The sequence below is a fragment of the Paramisgurnus dabryanus genome, chromosome 21 (assembly GCF_030506205.2).
Source record: "Paramisgurnus dabryanus chromosome 21, PD_genome_1.1, whole genome shotgun sequence".
Lineage (NCBI taxonomy): Eukaryota > Metazoa > Chordata > Actinopteri > Cypriniformes > Cobitidae > Paramisgurnus > Paramisgurnus dabryanus.
The window spans coordinates 5,597,474-5,618,548 of NC_133357.1; the positions used below are offsets into that span (position 1 = coordinate 5,597,474).

Here is a 21,075-nt window from a genome sequence, read left to right on the forward strand (position 1 = left end):
TTCTAAAATGGTAAGAAAAATGGTTCCATGGATTTTTGTAAAGGACGTTTAAGTGCTGACTGCAATTCATTCACGTTTATGATGTAAGTTCCTTTGCTTGTAACACAACATGCAGCAGAGGCGGGTTTAATCAAGACATTTCTCTCTCTCTCTCTCTCTCTCTCTCTCTCTCTCTCTCTCTCTCTCTCTCTCTCTCTCTCTCTCTCTCTTTCCCTCTCTCTCTCTCTTTCTCTCTCAGTCAGTCATTCATTCAGTCTATAAAGGGTTTCATCCAGGAGCTCATCTGTGAGTGAATCTGTGAATGGACTGGAGATATGACTCTGTTTGTTTATGGGATCTTGTGTTTGACGTCTCTCACAGCTGTGAGTATGCATGACTTAACTTATTGATCATTTCTATTTAACAGATAGACAGGATACAAATGTAACAGTGAAAAGGCATGCATTGGAAATGTTAACAAAAGCTGTCCATTATTGTTTTTCATTGATCATCCACTTGCGGTGCTTAGCACATTTTGTTTGGAAACATTTTTGTGGCTCAATCGATTGTTTGCGGTTCAGTCAACTAGCCCATTAAACTCAATCTTTGAGTAAATTATTGTCAGGGATTTTAAGCAACATGCCAGGCTTAACATTATGCATTTAATTTTTAATCTAATTGCTTTTTCTACTTTACACAGTTTGAGCTTCATGGTACAGTGGTTTGATGATAATCATTGATGGTCTTAGTTCATTATGGAAGGATTAAATCGTGCTTGCAGGTACAGGTTGTTGTGATTTAAAAACGCTGTAAGGATTTGGAGAATAGCACATAAAGTCTTAGCTTGGTTTTGTACATATATAAAAAAAGAAATTATGTTTTAATTCAGCACCTATCCATAAGCCTAACCAGAACCAGAACTTAAAAACTAGAAGGAAATGAATGACGTATAAGCTTCTGAAATCTGATTGGCTGTCAGGAATCATTTTTCTGCCCTTGAAACTCTCTTCTGTTGTTTGAGCATTGTGAGAGAATGATGATGTTTTACATATTTGTCCTGATGAAATGGAGATCTTTGTTGTGTAGCATCTCTAAAAAAAAATTGATGTTAACTTATTATCATTATTTTTTATCTCTGGCTGACACTATTATAGAGAATTGATGCAATGTAGTGCTAATAGCTCTCAGACATAAAGGTACAAAAGTTACATTTTCAAAACCAAAAAGTGCATATTAGTACTTTAAAAGGACATATTGGCAGTTCAAAGATACATATTTGTACCTAAATGGTACATATAAGGACCTTTTTAAAGGGTACTGCCCCAGTGACAGCTTTGTACCTTTATTTTTGACGATAGTAATCTGTTATATTTATAATTTTGTTTTAGAGGATTAATTATAATCTTCAGCATTGATTTCCACAGCTGTTGAGTCAGACACATCTTTTAGTCATTTGATTCTTGTATGTAGTGATATTGACATTTCTGTTCTTGTTTTTTATCAAAATAAAAATCAATAAAATGCCCAATATTTTTTTATTAATGGATTGTGTACACTGAACCACCCATTCAGTCAAATGTTCTTTAAAGAAAATTTTTTTCTTACCCTTTTATTCACTACAAATGTTAAAGGTTCTTTATCAAACCAAAATATCTTGTGTAGCATCGTGACATTATTAATATTGTACAGATTAGTTGGCATATTTCAGTAAAAATTGAGATGTTTTAGCTAGATCAGCAGCGCGAGCGTTTCATTGTTTCCTCCCTGCTGGGATCGAATGGTCTTCCCCAAATCCTTCATCACTCGTATCTCGCTGTGTTTGAGCCTCTCCAAAACTTCACATCTGATAGAACAGAAATTGCAACACTTTGGAGATCAGAGTCACAATTGCAGAGTCGCACTTTTGTGGATTGTTACATTTTCCTTAAAAAATTCGGATTTGAGTGAAAATGACTTTAGATATTTTGCACCACATAGATCTGTTTTGGCAACATGCACCTCCAGTTTAATATGGAGCATAGATTTTTTAAGATAATTGGAAACTTACTTGGATTTGATTTCAAATGGTGTGAAAATGGAGCTATATTGGTGAATATGGAGAAATAATCTTTAACTGATGATGTCTAGCTTTCATCTTCAACATGATTTTTCTTTTTGTTTTCCTTTCCTTCTTTTTTTGTTTTATAATTTTTTTCTATTTCATATTTATACATATATTAATATAAAACAGGGTTATACAATGTGTTTCAGTCTTCTCTCAAGTTCAATTTAATTGCAATTTAAAGGAACTTTATTGGTATGATTATGTGTGCTTACAATATTGACAATTTAAGCATTATCCATAAAACAAGAAACAATAACAAAATTATAACAAACTTTAAGGTGGAATTAAGGTAAGGTGCTGGTTGATGGATGAAGTAGGGGTGAGCGGGGCACAAACTAACTCTGGGTTAATTGTAACACAGCTACTTTACATATTTATACAGGGCTGAGAAATATGTGATTTTGGTCTTTTTTTCTTACTGTCAGAAGATGATCACCTGTGAGTTTCATTTTTCTTTAAAAAAATCCAGATAATTTACTCACCACCATGTCATCTAAAATGTTGATGTTTTTTTTTCAGTCGAGAAGAAATTATGTTTTTTGAGGAAACATACCAGGATTTTTCTCATTTTAATGGACTTTAATGGACCCCAACACTTACGCAATACGTCATCATGTCAAGGGGTCGCGGATGTGCGAAACTACGCCCCAGTGTTTACAAGTGTGGAGAAAGAGGACCGTTCTGACGTTGTTGTGTTAAAAATCACAATAATTAATGTCTTTGTGTCAGTTTATTGTTTAAAATGGTCCGCAAATGTGCGTTTCATATATGTAACACGTGACCTTTCCACGTCATTACACAATTACGTGAGGTCGTGTTGGCGTGTCACACAGCCGGAGGAAGAAGTGAAGTTGTGGTTTAAAAGTGCATATTTTTTATTTTTCTTGTCATAATTGACAATCGTTTCGCTAGATAAAACCCTTATGCCTCGTTTGGGATCGTTTAGAGTCCTTTGAAACTGCAATTTTAAACTGCATTAAAACTGTTAAGTGTTGGGGTCCATTGAAGTCCATTAAAATGAGAAAAATCCTGGAATGTTTTCCTCAAAAAACATAATTTCTTCTCAACTGAATAAAGAAAGACATCAACATTTTGGATGACATGGTGGTGAGTAAATTATCTGGATTTTTTTTTGAAGAAAATTGACCAATCCTTTAAGATGTTGAACAAAGAGTGTTTTAGAGGCATAAAAGTAATTTTTTCTGAGTTGGGTGTGTAAGTTTAAACAGAGGCAGATGAAAGGTAAAATAAAAGTACTGTACAGATCCGGATTATTTATTTCTGTAGGGATGTTTGAGAAATAAATATAGCAGCAGCTGATTTGTGTCTGTCTTCCTCCAGTAACATCTTCATTTGATCTGATTCTGAAGCTGTGACATTTTTGAGATGATTTCAAAGTGTTTTCTTTAAGCTCTTTATATAGTAAAGGAGAAAGTGTGTCTCAATCTCACCACTGCCACAATGAACACAGATTTGCTCTTCTTTTGAAAGCCATGTTTGTCTGTGTCTCCCTTTCTCTTGCAAGACTGGGATGACTGAGTCTGTATTTAGTTTGGATTTGTGGGTGTAGAGATAGTCTGCAAAACGGTATTTTCTCTTCAGAGCCTGATAACCTTCTAGTTTACTTTGCGTTTTTACTTACATCCTTGTTCAACTGAAGCTGTGCATTCTGCTGAAAATCATTGCATTGCTAAAATTGCAATGTATGTTTCCAACTGCAATAAATAAACATATATTTTTGTAGTAATTTGGGAATGTGAAGTTTCAAAGAAATTGCGATTAGCTCTTGTATAGCTCAGTGGTAGAGCATTGCGTTAGCAGGTGAAAAAAGTCATGGGTTTGAACCCAGGGAACACACATTCATAAAATGTATACCTAATGGATAAAAGCGACTGCAAAATGCATTCATGTAAATGTACATGTGATTTTGCTGTACTTAAGAGTAGTGATGGGGACGAGACCCCCTATATTGGGTCTGAGTCAAGACCGAGTCTTTGAAAGGTCAAGACCGAGTCGAGACCGAGTACGTTGGTTTTCAAATAGAGTTGAATCCGAGTTAAGACTGAGTCTTTGAGGAAGCAAGTCTGAGTCGAGTCCTTTAAGAGTCGAGACCAAGACCATAAAAACATGTCAGTGTTCATATTCATGATTTAATATCACCCCAGTTAATAATCAACAGTTAGGCCTACAGACTAAGCTAGATTGGGAATTGTTTAGAGTAGCAGTCTTAACGTCCTAATATTGACTATGCTTTTACTATTATAAAAAAAAAATCCCTAGCACATGCATCATCTTCTGCCTATTTTTCTAGAGATAAATAAACGTCTCTGATGGCAGTATCTTTGCATTTCACCATGGGATGCCATTTTCAAATAATGCCCGTCAACAATTGCATTTTATTATTATTGTTATGTGTTGTGTGTTTTTTTATATGAACATAAAAAAATGTGTTGGTCTCTGGGACTCGGTCTGACATTATGAGTCCTTATCCTCCCACACTGCAAAAAATTATTTTCAAGAAAATATTATCTTAGTATTTTATCTAAAAATTCTTAAATTAAGATGCTTTTTCTTGATGAGCAAAACGACCCCCCAAAAAAGTCTAGTTTTTAGACCAAAAATATTAAATTTAAGTGATTTTGTGCATAAAACAAGCTAAAAATCTGCAAATGGGGTAAGTAAATTTTTCTTGAATTTTTCTTGAATTTTTCTTGAACTTGAAGATCTTGAAGATCTTTTTCTTGAAGATCTTTTTGCTTACCCCATTGGCAGATTTTTTTGTTTGTTTTATGCACAAAATCACTTAAATTTTATATCTGTGCTTTAAAATCTAGACTTATTTTCTTGGGTCACAAATTTTTCTTAATTTAAGAATTTTAAGATATTTTTACTGAAAACAAGACAAAAATACTAAGAAAATATTTTCTTGAAAATATTTTTTTGCAGTGTGGGAGGTATTTAAACTGAAAACAAGACAAAAATACTAAGAATTTTTTTCTTGAAAATAATTTTTTGCAGTGCACTGTGGTCTGAGACAGAGTCAAGACCGAGTCTTTGAAGGAACAAGTCCGAGACGAGTCCGAGAAAGCAGAAATCTCTTGATACCAGTCTATTCAAATCAGCAGAAAAGAAGGCCCATGATAAACAAGTTGTCTGTGGTTATCCAGCTACGAACGTATCACATGCGATTCTTTAGAAGAAACAGAGTTCATGGCATTTTTACACCGTCTATGCTTTTATTGTGACAGCTCATACGCTGACATCACCAGTGTTTAAAATGATGCCATTAACTTCTGAGCTATTGGTCACATACCACTTATAGCGCAAATTATTGGCTTAGCAAAGTTCAGCATCTTAGTCATGAGTAAAAATGTCAGCATGCCGGTTTTGTGTTTTCTTGTTTTTCCATCGAGCTCCAGGTGTTATAGATCTTCATCCCCTCCACCTCCCTGCTTGATTAATGGTTTGTAGTTAAAAACTAAACATTCATTAGCTCCTGTAATTAAACACGTAGAAACAGGAGAATGCAGGTGTTTGAGAGAAACGGTTTTAGCATCATCAGTTTTTTCTTTCTCAGATGCACTCAGTGTTCCTCTGGTGTATATTTGTGCACTTGTGAGCTTTTTCCTTGACAACTGCACCAAAACTCAATATGAAGCGAATGTAGATTCACAAGAAACTAATGGAGCATTTTTAGATGTACTAGAGAAGTCCATGGATCTGCGGAAATGTTTACATGGTGTGCACAGGACTGATATGTTTGATATTGCACAACTGTTCATAAACCGGTGGATTTTCTTCATTCTGACTTGCTCCATCTTTTGATAACAGGTGGCGGTTTATCGTCATATCAGCTCCGGTTGGTTGGTGTATTAGGTTTTGGTGTATTATTGATGTGGATTTGTTCAAGATGTACAGATAGATGGACATACCCAGGGCTGGAAATGACAGAAATTCACTGGGGGGATTCCTTTGATGGGTTTAAAACAACTAATACCATAAAAAATGTATGTTTACTCCTAAATATGTTTAAGTCACAATCTTTTAACAAAAAATTGTCCTCAGGTTAAAGAGATTTTTTGGAGTGGGTGAACATTTGGTTATTATTTAAAATATTATATATTGTTTACAGCCTGGTACAAAAAGCCAATTTTGCCCTTCATGAAAACTGTGAGGTGTGTAACTCATCTGTTTAAATTATATTAAAGGAATGTTCCATTTTCTTAAAAGAAAAATCCAGATAAATTACTCACCACCATGTCCTCCAAAATGTTGATGTCTTCTTTGTTCAGTCCAGAAGAAATTATGTTTTTTGAGGAAAACATTGCAGGATTTTTCTGATTTTAATGGACTTCAATAGACACCAACAATTAACAGTTAAATCAACACGTAATAGTTTTTTCAACGGAGTTTCAAAGGACTATAAACGATCCCAAACGAGGCATAAGGGTCTTATCTAGCAAAACGATTGTCATTTTTGACAATAAAAATAACAAATATACTCTTTTAAATCACAACTTCTCGTCTAGATCCGGTCCAGCGCGACCTAACGTAAATGCGTAGTGACGTAGGGAGGTCAAGTGTTACATATATAAAACGCACATTTGCGGACCATTGTAAACAATAAACTGACACAAAGACATTAATTAGTATCAGTTGACATACAACAACGTAGGAACGGTCCTCTTTCAAGACGCTTGTAAACACTGGGGCGGAGTTTCGGGTTCGTCCTCTGTGACCTCTTGACGTCATGACGTATTGCATGGGGTCAGCTGGCGCATCACGACCGGATCTACATGACGAGAAGTTGTGGTTTAAAAGTGTATATTTGTTACTTTTATTGTCAAAAATGACAATCGTTTTGCTAGATAAGACCCTTATGCCTCGTTTTGGATCGTTTACAGTCCTTTGAAACTCCGTTGAAAAAACCTAAGTGTTGAGTTAAGTATTAAATGTTGGGCTCTATTAAAGTCCATTAAAATGAGAAAAATCCTGCAATGTTTTCCTCAAAAAACATAATTTCTTCCCGACTGAACAAAGAAAGACATCAACGTTTTGGATGACATGGTGGTGAGTAAATTATCTGGATTTTTCTTTTAAGAAAATTGAATATTCCTTTAAGCCTTAAAATTTTGCATAATTAAGGGCGTGGTCACTTGAGTGACGGTTGAACAGCTACTGCTGTCACTAGAGTGGAGCTAGGTGGGCGTGGTTTGAGTTCAGTTTCACCATGTCCCGCCTCTTTACCCATTTTCGGTTATCCGCGAGTGATTCGCGATGACGCGCAGCCAACGCCTACTTTAAGCTTCAAAAACGATCTTCAAAAACCAATGGGTGACGTCACGGACACTACGTCCATATTTTTAACAGTCTGTAAGTATACAGCTTGTTGATAAAACAGATTGGATTGACTCTAAAGAACAATTTCAGCAAATGTTGTCACAAGGACAGAATAGCATTTTGGTAAAAAGGTCAGCAGTGTGCAGCTCTCAGATTGATGGTAAGTGTCATAGTAACATGAATGCATTAATAGCTTCGCTTTTTATTTGCATGAGCATAAAATCTAAAGAACTGGTGATAAAAGCAGCAGCTCTCACCTCTATTTTCACTAATCAGGGTAACTGTTGCTTTGAGCGTGGCGGGAACACCGAGCACCTGGTCACACCGCCATTAATGTAAATGACCCTGAAACATGACGCCGGTGCTCAAATATTTGTTTGCTTTAATGAAGTGGATGTGAATCTTTATGAATGAAGAGGAAGCGATAATGATGCTGCATATTTACAAATCATTTTTTACTCAGAAAGACGATACAAGCCCAGATTTAATCATCGCTTAGCGACTCTCAGCATTATTAGTCTCATATCCTGGAGAGATATTTGCTTCATATCACGCTCATACAGTCAGTAATACTGCTGGAGTGCATTGAGTTTAACACCATACTACAGATAATAGATGGACCGATATCAAGAAATGTTCAGATCATATTTCAGCCTCGAGTTAAAAGTAAAACATTTCCAACAGTACTCATTACTGTAATGTGCAAAAGCAAAAAATCTCAGTGATGAAAATCATTTTGTCCATAAATGAGTATTTTTACAGCAAATGAAAATATGCAAACACATTTCAGCCAAATATAACAAAAACTTTGGCTTAATATGATCCAAATACTGTATGTTTAATATAAATGAAGTAAATTAGTTAGGTAAGTAAGTAAGTTAATTATTATTAAAAATAAAATAATGAAACCTCACCCCTTACCATGCCCCCAACCACAACATTACAGGGCCAAAAGAAAATCATACAAAAGTGATTGTACGAATTAATTCAAATTATCTACCTCATTAAATATGTACTTACAAATTGACATAAGATACCAAATTGTGGATATAGACGTTTCAGCAGGAACAACATAAACGAGTGGCTTTCGTGGTCATCACGTAACTTCCGGTAAACTCTGCGAAGAATAAATAACAACAAAGTCCTTTTAAAGTAGTTTATTTATATAACAAGCAAAATAAACAACACGTGGATTACATAGAAACCCAGAACATTTGTTATTTTCGACAAGGTATTTGTTTAAGAGTTCAGTTTCAGCAACTAGTCAGACTATTAAACAAACAGAAACTGGAAGTAAAGTTCGGACCAGACGCTTACCGCACGATGAAAACGTCTATAAAAGTGAACCTTCTAAAATGCTCGGTTGAGTCAACCCATAGTTGGGTAAAACATAGACATAGACAAACTCAATCATTGGTTTAATTAACCTAGAAAATGTTCATATTTGACCCAATAATGTATTAAGCAGTTGGGTTTATTCATATTTTACCCATCCATGAGTTGAAACCAGACTGGAAAAAAGATGGGTGGCGCGCCACCGCTTCCTTCCATTGTAATAAACTAAACATAAAATGTACGACAATGGACGCTGACATGTTACGCAAAAATGTCAGTTTGGAGCTAGGGCATATGCAAACTGTATGGGGAATCGCCCGTGGAGCCCGGAGGAAGAGCCGCGGTATCAAACTTCCACCCAAAGGCTCGCGCACCTAATTTAACCACGCCCCTTGAATGTCTCATTTGATTGGCTTGCTAAAATAAGGCAATTTAAATACTCATTGATTTTGTCAGTGTGAAAAAACACGGAAATTGAAAATGAATAGTTATATCTTCAATCTTCCCTCAAAGCTCCAACAGTCCGCTCGCAAAAATGAAAGATTAAACATATTTCAGTGTGACAACAACTATTAAAGGACCAAAATCATATTTCCGAATTTTTTTTTTTTAACCAAGACTTTTGAATGGAAAGGGCGGGGTTTATGACTTGTAATGCATCCAGCCACCAGGGGGCGATCAAAAGCCAGCAGCTTCACTTCTCAAGATGTATCATTTACACTAGCTCCGACCATAGATATGTATATAAAGGCTAGATGGCTCAAGGCGGAGTCAGCTGTGTCGTCACTTGGCGGCCATCTTAGGTCAGTGCTGCTCCCTGCTGCTGTGGACGGAAGGTGAGTGACATACGCCGCCTAAAATGCTCGTAACTTGCTGAATTCTTGACGGATTTACAAACGGTTTGGTTTTTTACAAACGTTATTAACGTGGCTATAATTCTGGATGCTTTAACATGTTTCATGAATTTTTTTATTTATTTTTAGTATACGTATTCAGTGTCATAGGTACATCTTTGACGTTTATAACAAACCAATCCGTTTGAAAATCGGTAAAAAATTAAGCAAGTTATGGTCATTTAAAAGTACCTGCATCATTAAAACTCAATGCTACGAGTGAGCGAGCGCCCTGTCCTAAGATGGCCGCCAAAATGCGGACGTTCCACTCAATTGGCCATCAGCGCGGACGAGCCATCTAGCCTTTATATACATATCTATGGCTCCGACCACCAATGTCTGGATGGACCACTAAGTTTAAGACTTCAGACTGAAATCAATGGCTTCAAAGTTTTTTCAATAACAATGAATTTGAAGAAGAGAGTATAACATCCTTCAGTCCTGATATCGTCTGTCAATTCATTTAATCTAATATGTTTCATAACCCACAGACGTGTGAAATCAAGCCTGCATGTGAATCAAGTCTGTTCTTGCATGGATTTTATCATTCATCAGTGATGTATTGTTCAGTAGATTCGCTGGCGCCCTGATTCAGATTCATTATATTCTGATTCACATAATAGAGAGCTGGGGAGTGGAGTCAACCTGGTGGTGATACAAACCTCACTACTGATGTGTTTTATCATCTTGCTGTATGCGTGTGAAGAATAGTGTTTTGTCTTTTGCCTTTCCGTCGATTGGTAGACACTTGTGTGTTTCAGAATAACATCTTTCATCTCTGGAGGACTGAATCACTTCTAAGGGCTTTCTGCTGTTTCTCATCATGAATACAAGAATTAGATGTATTAGTCCAGCTATATGGTCTGATCAATGAGGGCTGTCAATCAGAAACTCGTCTTTGATCCTGAGTGTTGGTGCTTTCAAAACAGTACTGAATGAAGCCGAGGTTGAATCACCCTTCAAGATATCTCTGAAGCAGTCATCTCAGAAATTATCTTCTTTTTCATTAATTTACCTCAGACTTTTTATTTCTCAAAATTATTAGGGATTAAGCCTGAAATATTCACGAAAATAACAAAATCTTATCAAGAGCAATAATGAACAATTAAATATTTGTAATAATACATTTAGAACGAGAAATAACTTTAACACTTGTAAGGTAAGGTTGAATTATTTAATGCATTAGTTAACATAAATACTTCTACACCATTTATTCATCTTAGTCCATGTTAATTTCGTCAATTACTTATAAATTTATAAACTCAAAAATGAGTAACTAGTTAATGCACAATGAACTAACACGAACAATTATATTGACATTAACAAACATTATTAGACGTCTTGTCGGAAGGCTTAATTCTGATTAGTCAGTCGCAACATTTTCAGGTTTTTTATTCCAGATAACAACCGCTCAAAACTAATAACACATGATGCTGCAGATTATTTTGACGGGTACAGTTTAATATTACACAAAAATGAAATATAATAACATATATGAAATTACAAACGATTAAACCAAATGTGACATTTAAACTAATTCTTGTCTTATCCTAAAATTAAAAAGTTTTCCTCGCAGAAGGTCTGCATTCGTTAAAAATAAGCAAATAAAATATGTCAAATCAATATTTAATGTTCCTTACCTTTAAAGGTGCAGTGTGTAAATTGCAGTGTGCGGCATCTAGTGACGAGGTTGTAAATTGCAACCAACGGCTCAGTTCACTGCTCACTCCTCGCTTTTGAAACGCATAGAGAAGCTACTGTAGACGCCACCGGACAAACATGTCATGGTCGGAGACAACTTAGTAAAAAAAGTTTGTCCGTTAAGGACTTCTGTAGAAACATGGCGGCACAAAATGGCGCCTTCCGTGTTAGGGGACCCTCGGTGTGTGTAGATAAAAACGGATAATTCTAAGGTAATAAAAACATAACAGTTCATTATGAAAGGTTTTTAAACATCCCTGATAATATAGTTTTGTATATTATTTTGAATTTCTATCAAGGTATCCTGTTAAAAATGCACCTTTAAGTAGTGTGTAATAAGCGTGGTAATGTACGAAATAAGCTCCTTTAGCTCCTTACTTAACTAATAAATTTACTAAGTTAACAAATGCAACCTTATTTAAACACTCAAAAACTCTGTACCTTAACCATTGCTCATCTGCTCCATGTTAAGTGCACTCTAAAAATGCTGGGTTATTTGGGTAAAAAAAGGACAAACCCAGCCTTGGGTTAAATTAACCCAGAAATTGTTTACATTTGACCCAAAAATGGATTAAAACAACTTAGTTTTTTGAGTTGAAACAACCAAAGCATGGAATAAATTATAACCAAATGTGTTGGCTTTGTCCCTTTATAAAAATAATTCACCATTGCACAGTGTACTCCTCTTCTGTTTCTGTCTGTGATGCACTGGATAATATTTCATCCCTTGCTGCTTCTGTCCTCCAGATTTGATGTTATTGTTTTGTCCTTAAGACACTGAAACAGGCAGGTGATGCCCTGAGGTGATAAAATCCCTCACCGTGCCTTTAAGATGTGAGGGTGAGACACAGATGGAGACAGAGATCAATCTAAAGAACTGCTTATAAATGACTCCACGCTGAGCATTAACAAAGCAACCAGGTCTCATCTCCGGTTTCAGTCATTGTGTCTTCTCTCTTACGTCTGTGAGATGCGTCAATGTCTGATTATAGCATCAGCAATTATAAATCTGTGGTACATATTAGGACTTTTAATACTGCCCCTATGAAAGCTGACCCTTTTTTATGCCAAAAATCATTAGGATATTAAGTAATTATCATAGGATGTTTTTGCACCCTTAGGTTCCAGATTTTCAAATAGTTGCCAAATAATGTCCTATCCTAACAAACCATCCTATCCTTTACATCAATGTTAAGTTTATTTATTCAGCTTTGAGAAGATGTATAAATCTCAATTTTTAAACGTTGACTTCTGGTTTTGTGGTCCAGGGTCACAGATGTGAATTTGGCTCGCATCTGTGCAACCCTCACATCCTGTAATACATCCATCAGTAAAAATAATGTATTGATTAATGGAGTGACATCATAAGGTTAATATACTATATATAGTTTGAACAGAGATAGCTTGAATGCCACAGTTATCTCTGAATAACCCATTCAACTTTGATTCCACTTGCTTACATAAGCTACTACTGGTAGTAATCTGTTTGAAGTAGTCAAATACTTAAGTGTTTGATTTGATACAATCAGACCGGCAAATACATAAATGCATAATTTACATACTGTTTTTATGCATGTACAGTTTATATGCAGTATTTCTGTATAGCTTCGCAGTGTTAGCATCGCATTAGCAGTATGAAAGGTCATGGGTTCGAACTAGAGATGCGTAACAATTAATCACGGTTAATCTATAGCAGAATAAATGTTTTTGTTTACATCATATATGTGTGTGAAGTGTGAACTGTGTATAATAACTTTGTATATAAAAATGCACACACATGCATGTATATATTGTATGTATGTAATTACACTAACCTAAAGGATTATTAGGAACACCATACTAATACTGTGTTTGACTCCCTGTCATCTTCAGAACTGCCTTAATTACGTTGCATTGATTCAACAAGGTGCTGAAAGCATTATTTATTCCACCAAATCCCAAAGATGCCCTATTGGGTTGAGATCTGGTGACTGTGGGGGCCATTTTAGTACAGTGAACTCAACGTCATGTTCAAGAAAACAATTTGAAATGATTCAAGCTTTGTGACATGGTGCATTATCCTGCTGGAAGTAGCCATCAGAGGATGGGTACATGGTGGTCATAAAAGAATGGACATGGTGAGAAACAATGCTCAGGGAGGCCGAGGCATTTAAATGATACCCAATTGGCACTAAGGGGCCTAAAGTGTGCGAGGAAAACATCCACCACACCATTACACCACCACCACCAGACTGCACAGTGGTAACAAGGCATGATGGATCCATGTTCTCATTCTGTTTACGCCAAATTCTGACTCGACCATCTGAATGTCTCAACAGAAATCGAGACTCATCAGACCAGGCAACATTTTTCCAGTCTTTAACTGTCCAATTTTGGTGAGCTTGTGCAAATTGTAACCTCTTTTTCTATTTGTAGTGGAGATGAGTGGTACCCGGTGGGGTTTTCTGCTTTTGTAGCCCATCCGCCTCAAGATTGTGCGTGTTGTGGCTTCACAAATGCTTTGCTGCATACCTCGGTTGTAACGAGTGGTTATTTCAGTCAAAGTTGCTCTTCTATCAGCTTGAATCAGTCCTTTTCGACCACAGGACTGCCGCATACTGGATGTTTTTTCCTTTTCACACCATTCTTTGTAAACCTTAGAAATGGTGGTGCGTGAAAATCCCAGTAACTGAGCAGATGTGAAATACTCAGACCGGCCCGTCTGGCACCAACAACCATGCCACGCTCAAAATTGCTTAAATCACCTTTCTTTCCCATTCTGACATTCACCACACCCCTAAATGCATTGAAGCAACTGCCATGTGATTGGTTGATTAGATAATTGCATTAATGAGAAATTGAACAGGTGTTCCTAATAATCCTTTAGGTGAGTGTATATTAGTATATTTATGTATAATTTATATTATATATAAATATAAAAACTTAATATATAAATATATATTTTTTCGTAAAGTTATACATGCATGTGTGCATATTTATATATACATAATTATTATACACAGTTCACACACACACACACACACACACACACATATATGATGTAAACCAAAACTTTTATACAGCGATAGATTAATCATTATGCATCCTTAGTTCGAACCCAGGGAACACACATACTGATAAAATGTATAACTGGTAATGCACTGTAAGCTGTTTTGGATAAAAGCATCCACCAAATGCATGCATGATGACAATTACTGTGGTCACAAATATCTCATGTCATAAGTGATCTAAACAAAAGCAGTCACAGATTAAGTGCGGTTTTTTCTTCAATTGTAATAAATTCTACATTGAGTCAACATTTTTCAAAAGACTGCTGTGAGTCACAGTATCAATTGAAAAGGATAAAATTTCACCCCTTTGTACCTGCACAAATAGCAGACATTTCTGTAATGGCATTTGAATCTCAATCTATTACAGCGTGCAGATAAGCAGACGCTGAAAGTGGGTCATGATCTATTGTCCGTAACTGATGAAGATTTTCTGAGCACATTCCTTTTGTTGCGGTAAATGAAACTGCATTAACACAAGAATAATTTTCTCTTTCAATCTCTCTCTGCAGGTTTCGTCTACTTTGCATCCTGAATGTGAATATATTTTTCAGTTGGCCAGAGATGAAGTGCAATGTCTCGGCGAGATCAAAGAAGTTGGAAACCTCAGCAGCTCAGGTAGAAGTAAACACAAGCTGAGAAGTTGAAAGTGAAATGAAGATTTTTTTATATATATTTCACTAGAAAGCAAAATGATGAAATTGAATCCGATTTTTAGTGCTTAATAAAACACCCTGCTGTGTCTCAAACTATGCAAGGATCTAAAAGGTTGCATTCATGCATTTCTTATCAGATCAACACATGTAGATCCACATCTATTTTATACTTTATACTAACTTCTAAACCAAAGCATTGACATTTAATTATTTTATTTGATTCACTATTTTATTTCTGCATTTGTCAGATGCATTTATCCAGAGTGACTTTGTGCTGTCAAAAAAAAAATGTCAAAAATGAACAATATAGCATTATGGTAGAGATATACATCGGTACCAAATGAGGTACTAATATAAACTCTTTAGGTGCAAAGATGTAATTTTTGAAATGGTAGCACCCCAGTGACAGCTATTTTTTTGCATTTAATCTGACATTGTGCATTGCATTTAATTGATAATTTCTCTTTCAGTTTTGTGTGTTCCCTGGGATTCAAAGCATGTGATCTTTGTGTTGTTAACACATTTTACATGCATTTCTATTAAGTGTTTAAAACAAAGCACGAACCCACGAGACATCATTTAAATGAAATGAAATTTGCATAGTGATTTAATCTGTCAATCACGAGCTATCTGTGGTTCCTGTAAGAGCATTTGGAGTTAATGCTGATCAGACTCATTGTTATTCAGCGTCTTCTACGTTCCCCAGCAGTTCACAAGAGCAGTCGTGTTTAATGGTGGCTTTGAAGGAGATTGAAATGCATGAATGCTCTTCTGCACACCAAACTGGACCATAATGGAGAGATGGTTATGTTGCACAAAAAGCCTTTCAGATGCATGTTTTTACTTGGTTCCTGAGTGCATTTTAAGTGCTTACTCTTTATCTTATTGTGTATGTGTGTTTTTGTGTGTGTGAATGTGTGCAGGTTGTCTACCTGTATGGGATTCAGTGTTGTGTTGGCCCAGAGCTGCAGTAGGTGACACAATCTACCTGCCCTGTCCACCTGTTTTCTCTTTATTCAAAAACAACACAGGTATCGTAACACCTTTATCCTTAACATCACACCAGGAATACTAAGAATGCATTTAAATTCCTCAATAGTCCTTGTATTTATGTTGATGTAGAACTATCATTTGATACATTTTAAGGAGATGGATTAAGAAATGAAAATAATTGAAAAAAGAGATTAATTTAACAATGTTCTTAACAATGTTTAATTTTTCAGTATTAATTATCTGTATCTACTTTAAAAAAGAAAATTGGGTTATTTTTAATCCAGCATTTGATCAAAAAGGAACAAACCCAGTCGCTGGGTTACATTAACCCAGAAAATGTTTATATTTGACCCAACAATGGGTTAAAATAACCCAGCAGTGGCAGCCGGAGACTTCTCTTTCGAGGGGTGCAAATTGAAAATATGTGTTCGGAGTGTCTTGTGTGTTCATGCCTAAATAATTCATTGGGTCATGTGAACCATGTGCATCATGCATCTTGTCAAAATACGTGCTTGCTGCACACCCGTCGAAAGGGTTTATGACGAAAGAGACATTCACGTTCACAAAAAACTCTGATTATGCATGAGATTAAGCGAGTATCTGGCAAACGTGAGGGTCTCTTTTAGCATAAACCCTTTAGACACACGTTGGGTTTGTCACTTTTTGATCAAGAGCTGCACTAAAAAAAATATTAATTCAATTTACTCGTCCACATTTTTGGAATTCAGCTTATTCACCGTATCCCCCAGAGTTAGATAAGTCCATACATACCTTTCTCATCTCCGTACGTGCTGTGACTCTGTCTGACGCAGCCCATGCTAGCTTAGCTTAGCACAAAGACTGGAAGTGAATGGCTCCAGCTAGCATACTGCTCCCAATAAGTGACAAAATAACGCCATTTTCCTATTTATATGTTTTGATTTGTATAGTCACACTATATACAAATAACAAGGTCGTATGAGACACAGCCAGTTTTGCTGCGAGCAAATCACTTCACCCAAGTAGCAGTGCTTCGCCTTCTGAGAATATAGTTCCCAGTATGTACACTGTTAAAAGATCGCTGTGTCTCATATCACCTTGTTATTTGTACACGGTGTGACTATACAAATCACAACATATAAATGGGTGATTCTCACGAAACCATTGAAACACCACGGCACTAATGATTTTAGCTATAAAATGTGTAATATAGTAATATTAAAAAGCATCAGAATTAACACAATACTGTGTTCTACGTTGCACAATGTGTGATTTCAACATAAGAATTTATAATTTGTCAATTTTATCTCATTTTCTGCTGAAATTCTCATTACCGCAATGTGTCCGGCTGTGTTTGAACATGCGTTATGTTGTAATTTAATCAAATTAACACAAAAATATTTAGAAAAAAAAATAAATGAATGTTTTGTTAGACTACTTTAGATGACAGAAAAAATATTTACTGAACATTCATGTATAATAATAATAATGAAGAAAAATTAGGAAAATGATGTGTCCATGCCTGATGTTCTCATCCTCCGCAACACTTTTTGAGAACAGTTTAAGCACACATACAGAATTTTAATAAAGTTTGATTTTGAGTGACCAAGCACATGGACCAGTTACTTCAAGATGGCTACCAGGTAAGATCATTTTTTTACAGTTAATTTGAAATATTGTCTTGTCAGAATGCTTACACGACATTTTGATTATCATTACCGCAACAGATGCTTATTAAATGTTAATTTAATTAATAGAAGCATAATACTTTGATTTTAAATGCATGTGCAGAATCTCCAAATTATGTTCTTTCAGGTTTGTCATGTCATTTTGAAAATATGTCAGTGTTGATGTTTTCTGACTGTTGCGGTAATGAGATTTTTTAGGACTAATTTTTTAAATTATGTTACAAAAAGTGTTAAATGATAAGTAAGTGTTTAAATTAATGTTCCCATTTACTCCAGACTTTGTTTTTCAATGTCTGGTGGGAAAGAAAGTAAATTTAAGCAATTTTTACATTTTCATGCTTGACATTTTTAAAACCAAGTTTTCGTGAGAATCACCCAAATAGGAAAATGTTGGCGTTATTTTGTCACTTATTGGGAGCAGTATGCTAGCTGGAGCCATTCACTTCCAGTCTTTGTGCTAAGCTAAGCTAGCGGAGGCTGCGTCAGACAGAGTTATAGCATGCACAGAGATGAGAAAGGTATGTATGGACTTATCTAACTCTGGGGGATACGGTGAATAAGCTAAATTCCCAAAATGTGGGCGTGTTCCTTTAAGGTAAGTGGTTGCAATCAATTTATTTAAGGTACATTTAAACAAAAGTTTTTTTTTTTTACTTTTTTTCTATTTTATTTTTGTTTCAATGTAACTTAAATAAATTGATTGCAACCACTTATCTTAAAATAAATTGAGTAAATTGAATTTTTGAGTTTAAATTTTTTTAATGTATATTATTATTTAACCAATTTATCATACAAAATATGGGGGGTTTCTTAAAACATTAGATTATCATAATAAACAAAACAATCTTTGGAATTTAATGAATTAACTAAATTGTGAATATTTGTAGCAATAGCCAAAAATGCATTGTTTTCGGCAAACTTATTGATTTTCCCTTTATGCCAAAAATCATCATTAAGTAAAGTTTTTTTTTTTTGTAAATTTCCTACTGGAAAATATCAAAAATGTATTTATGATTACTATGATTATATGTATTGCTAAGGACTTTATTTGGACAACTATATAGACTTTTTAAAAATATTTTTTGCACCTTCAGATTCCAGATTTTCATATAGTATCTCAACCAAATATTGTTTCATCCTAACAAACCATACGTCAATAGAAAGCTTTCTGGTGATGTATACATCTCAATTTCAAAAAATTTACCCTGGTTTTGTGGTCACAATGATTTTTTAGGCCATAACAAAAATAATAGGTCACCATAATTAGACAGAATTAATGATAATTTACTAATCTAATATAACGGGATTAGATTAGATACTTATTTCACGTGGTGCCAATTTTATGTGAATTCACATGATGTGAATTATACAAAAACTTATGATTATTAAAAAAAGCATAAATGAAATCTCATCTCTAACACAAATGTCACAGGGGTGAAAGCAAATTACACTAAAATATATGAATGAAATTGTACAAATTCATACAAATTAGCCACCTTGCACCATAAAAATGATTCTGTTTGAATTTCTTCCTGTTTTCACAATTCAAGTTGTTGTGAATTGCATTCAAATTTAATCTCATGAAATGAAAGGATGCCCACAGTCACTTTAAACACTTGAATCAGTTTTATTACGTGGCCTGTGACAGTAAACATATCTACAGTGAGAAAGTGGAATTTAAACCCTAAACCATCAGTCCAAATGAAAAAAATGTCCCATCTCAATTTCAAGATTTGTAGGTTTGCTTTTTATGTTCCCAGTACTGCACAGGGAAAGGTAAATCCAGTCTAAACCCAACCAACCAATAAAACGCCTACAAATGTGAAGCCGCACAAAATGAAAAAGTGCCGTAGTGAAGCTGGTCGAGTGAAACGGACGAACATCCATTCAGCCACATCTTCATTTCTTAACCAATAAACCGTACCTCTGTCTTGCTAAAAAAAATCACAATGCATTGCTCAAAAAATAAAAACTTTTTATGAGAAACAAACCTAAGATTTGTAAAGACTGCCAATGATATCTCCAGTATAACATCATCATAATGTCAAGGCTTAGAGGCGGTCAAAATGTGTTGTGACTTTTTATAAATGCATAAGACATGTGAGACTCTTTAGAAAGTGTCTACGCAAAATTACAAAATGTTTTTTCACAAAGATGCCATACCATTTTGGTCAGAAGAACCATTTCTTTCTTACGTTTCTATGGCATCATGTTTTTTTATAGGATTTTAAAGGGCTAATTTATCCAAAATTTTGTTCAAACTACATGAAAAGCAACAGGCTGAAATAATCTTACAATGCACATGTATTTTTATCATTAACATTTTATTATCTTTCAGGTTTAGTGGGTCGTAACTGCAGTGCTGGAGGTTGGTCCCAGCCTTTCCCTCCATATCATGAGGCCTGTAGTGTTGAAGATGAAATCATTGAGGTCAAGACAAATACCTAAAATCATCTTCCATGCAATGTCTAAATAATTAAACTTCATCTTGCAAAATAACCAAAATGGATTCCATTCTGTTTGTTTAAAGCCGATCATTTAATTTCTATTATATATACAAGAGTAAATGTACAACTTACTGTAACAGATCTGTCTTAAATTATATAAAGAATATTTTCATTCATGCATTTCAGTGTAAATGTTCACCTTTGTTTATCTATTATGTTTTTCAGGATTCATACTTTGCTACAGTGAAACTGATCTACACCATTGGTTACGGAGCATCACTCCTCTCTCTCTCTGTTGCCGTGGTAATCTTGTTGCTCTTCAGGTAATGGGATGTTACTGTGTGTTCTTGTTATTATACATCAGTATCATAATTCACTCATTTTTCCAACATCCGTCATTGGTTGACCTTTCCATATTTCTAATTTAGTCTGATTGCTGTGCAAGTATCTCTTTAATCCGTGTTAACTCTCTTTGATTATCATTTCTTACAATATGTGAAAAAATAAAAATAAATTCTGTGAACACTTCACATCTATATATTAAAAATAGATTTATATCAAATTCGTAGTCCTTTCTCCAGCATTTAAGGTCTTTAGTAATTGATTAGACTTTATAACGTCGTACCGCACTTTTCATATTATTGCCTTCTTTACTGTACATGCTTCATGTTTGTTTATATCACTTTGGATAAAACATCTGCTACTGTAAATGCATAAAAGTAAAAAGGAAATGTTTCACAGTCTCAAAGCTGTTTGGATTTAAACCTCACATCTAAAAACCACCTATTGCCAGTTCTCATACAGATTTTCCCATCAGAGATAGTGATGTTAGATGTTTTACTTTCAAATTAAAGAAAGTGTTACATTTTTTGGATGTGTTTATCCTATGCCTATAAGAACCTGAAATCATAGA

General features: G+C 35.0%; 1 protein-coding gene across 1 annotated transcript in view; it reads left to right on the plus strand.

Moving 5' to 3' along the window:
• Positions 1 to 205: 205 nt before the first annotated feature.
• The window catches only part of ghrhrl (growth hormone releasing hormone receptor, like), a 43,135-nt gene continuing 22,265 nt past the window's right edge, over positions 206 to 21,075 (plus strand). The window contains exons 1-5 of the mRNA XM_065285182.2: positions 206 to 362; positions 14,912 to 15,017; positions 15,979 to 16,086; positions 20,054 to 20,145; positions 20,388 to 20,485. Of these exons, the coding sequence (XP_065141254.1) occupies positions 315 to 362; positions 14,912 to 15,017; positions 15,979 to 16,086; positions 20,054 to 20,145; positions 20,388 to 20,485 (452 nt within the window). The 5' untranslated portion in view covers positions 206 to 314. The remainder of the gene's footprint in view (positions 363 to 14,911; positions 15,018 to 15,978; positions 16,087 to 20,053; positions 20,146 to 20,387; positions 20,486 to 21,075) is intronic.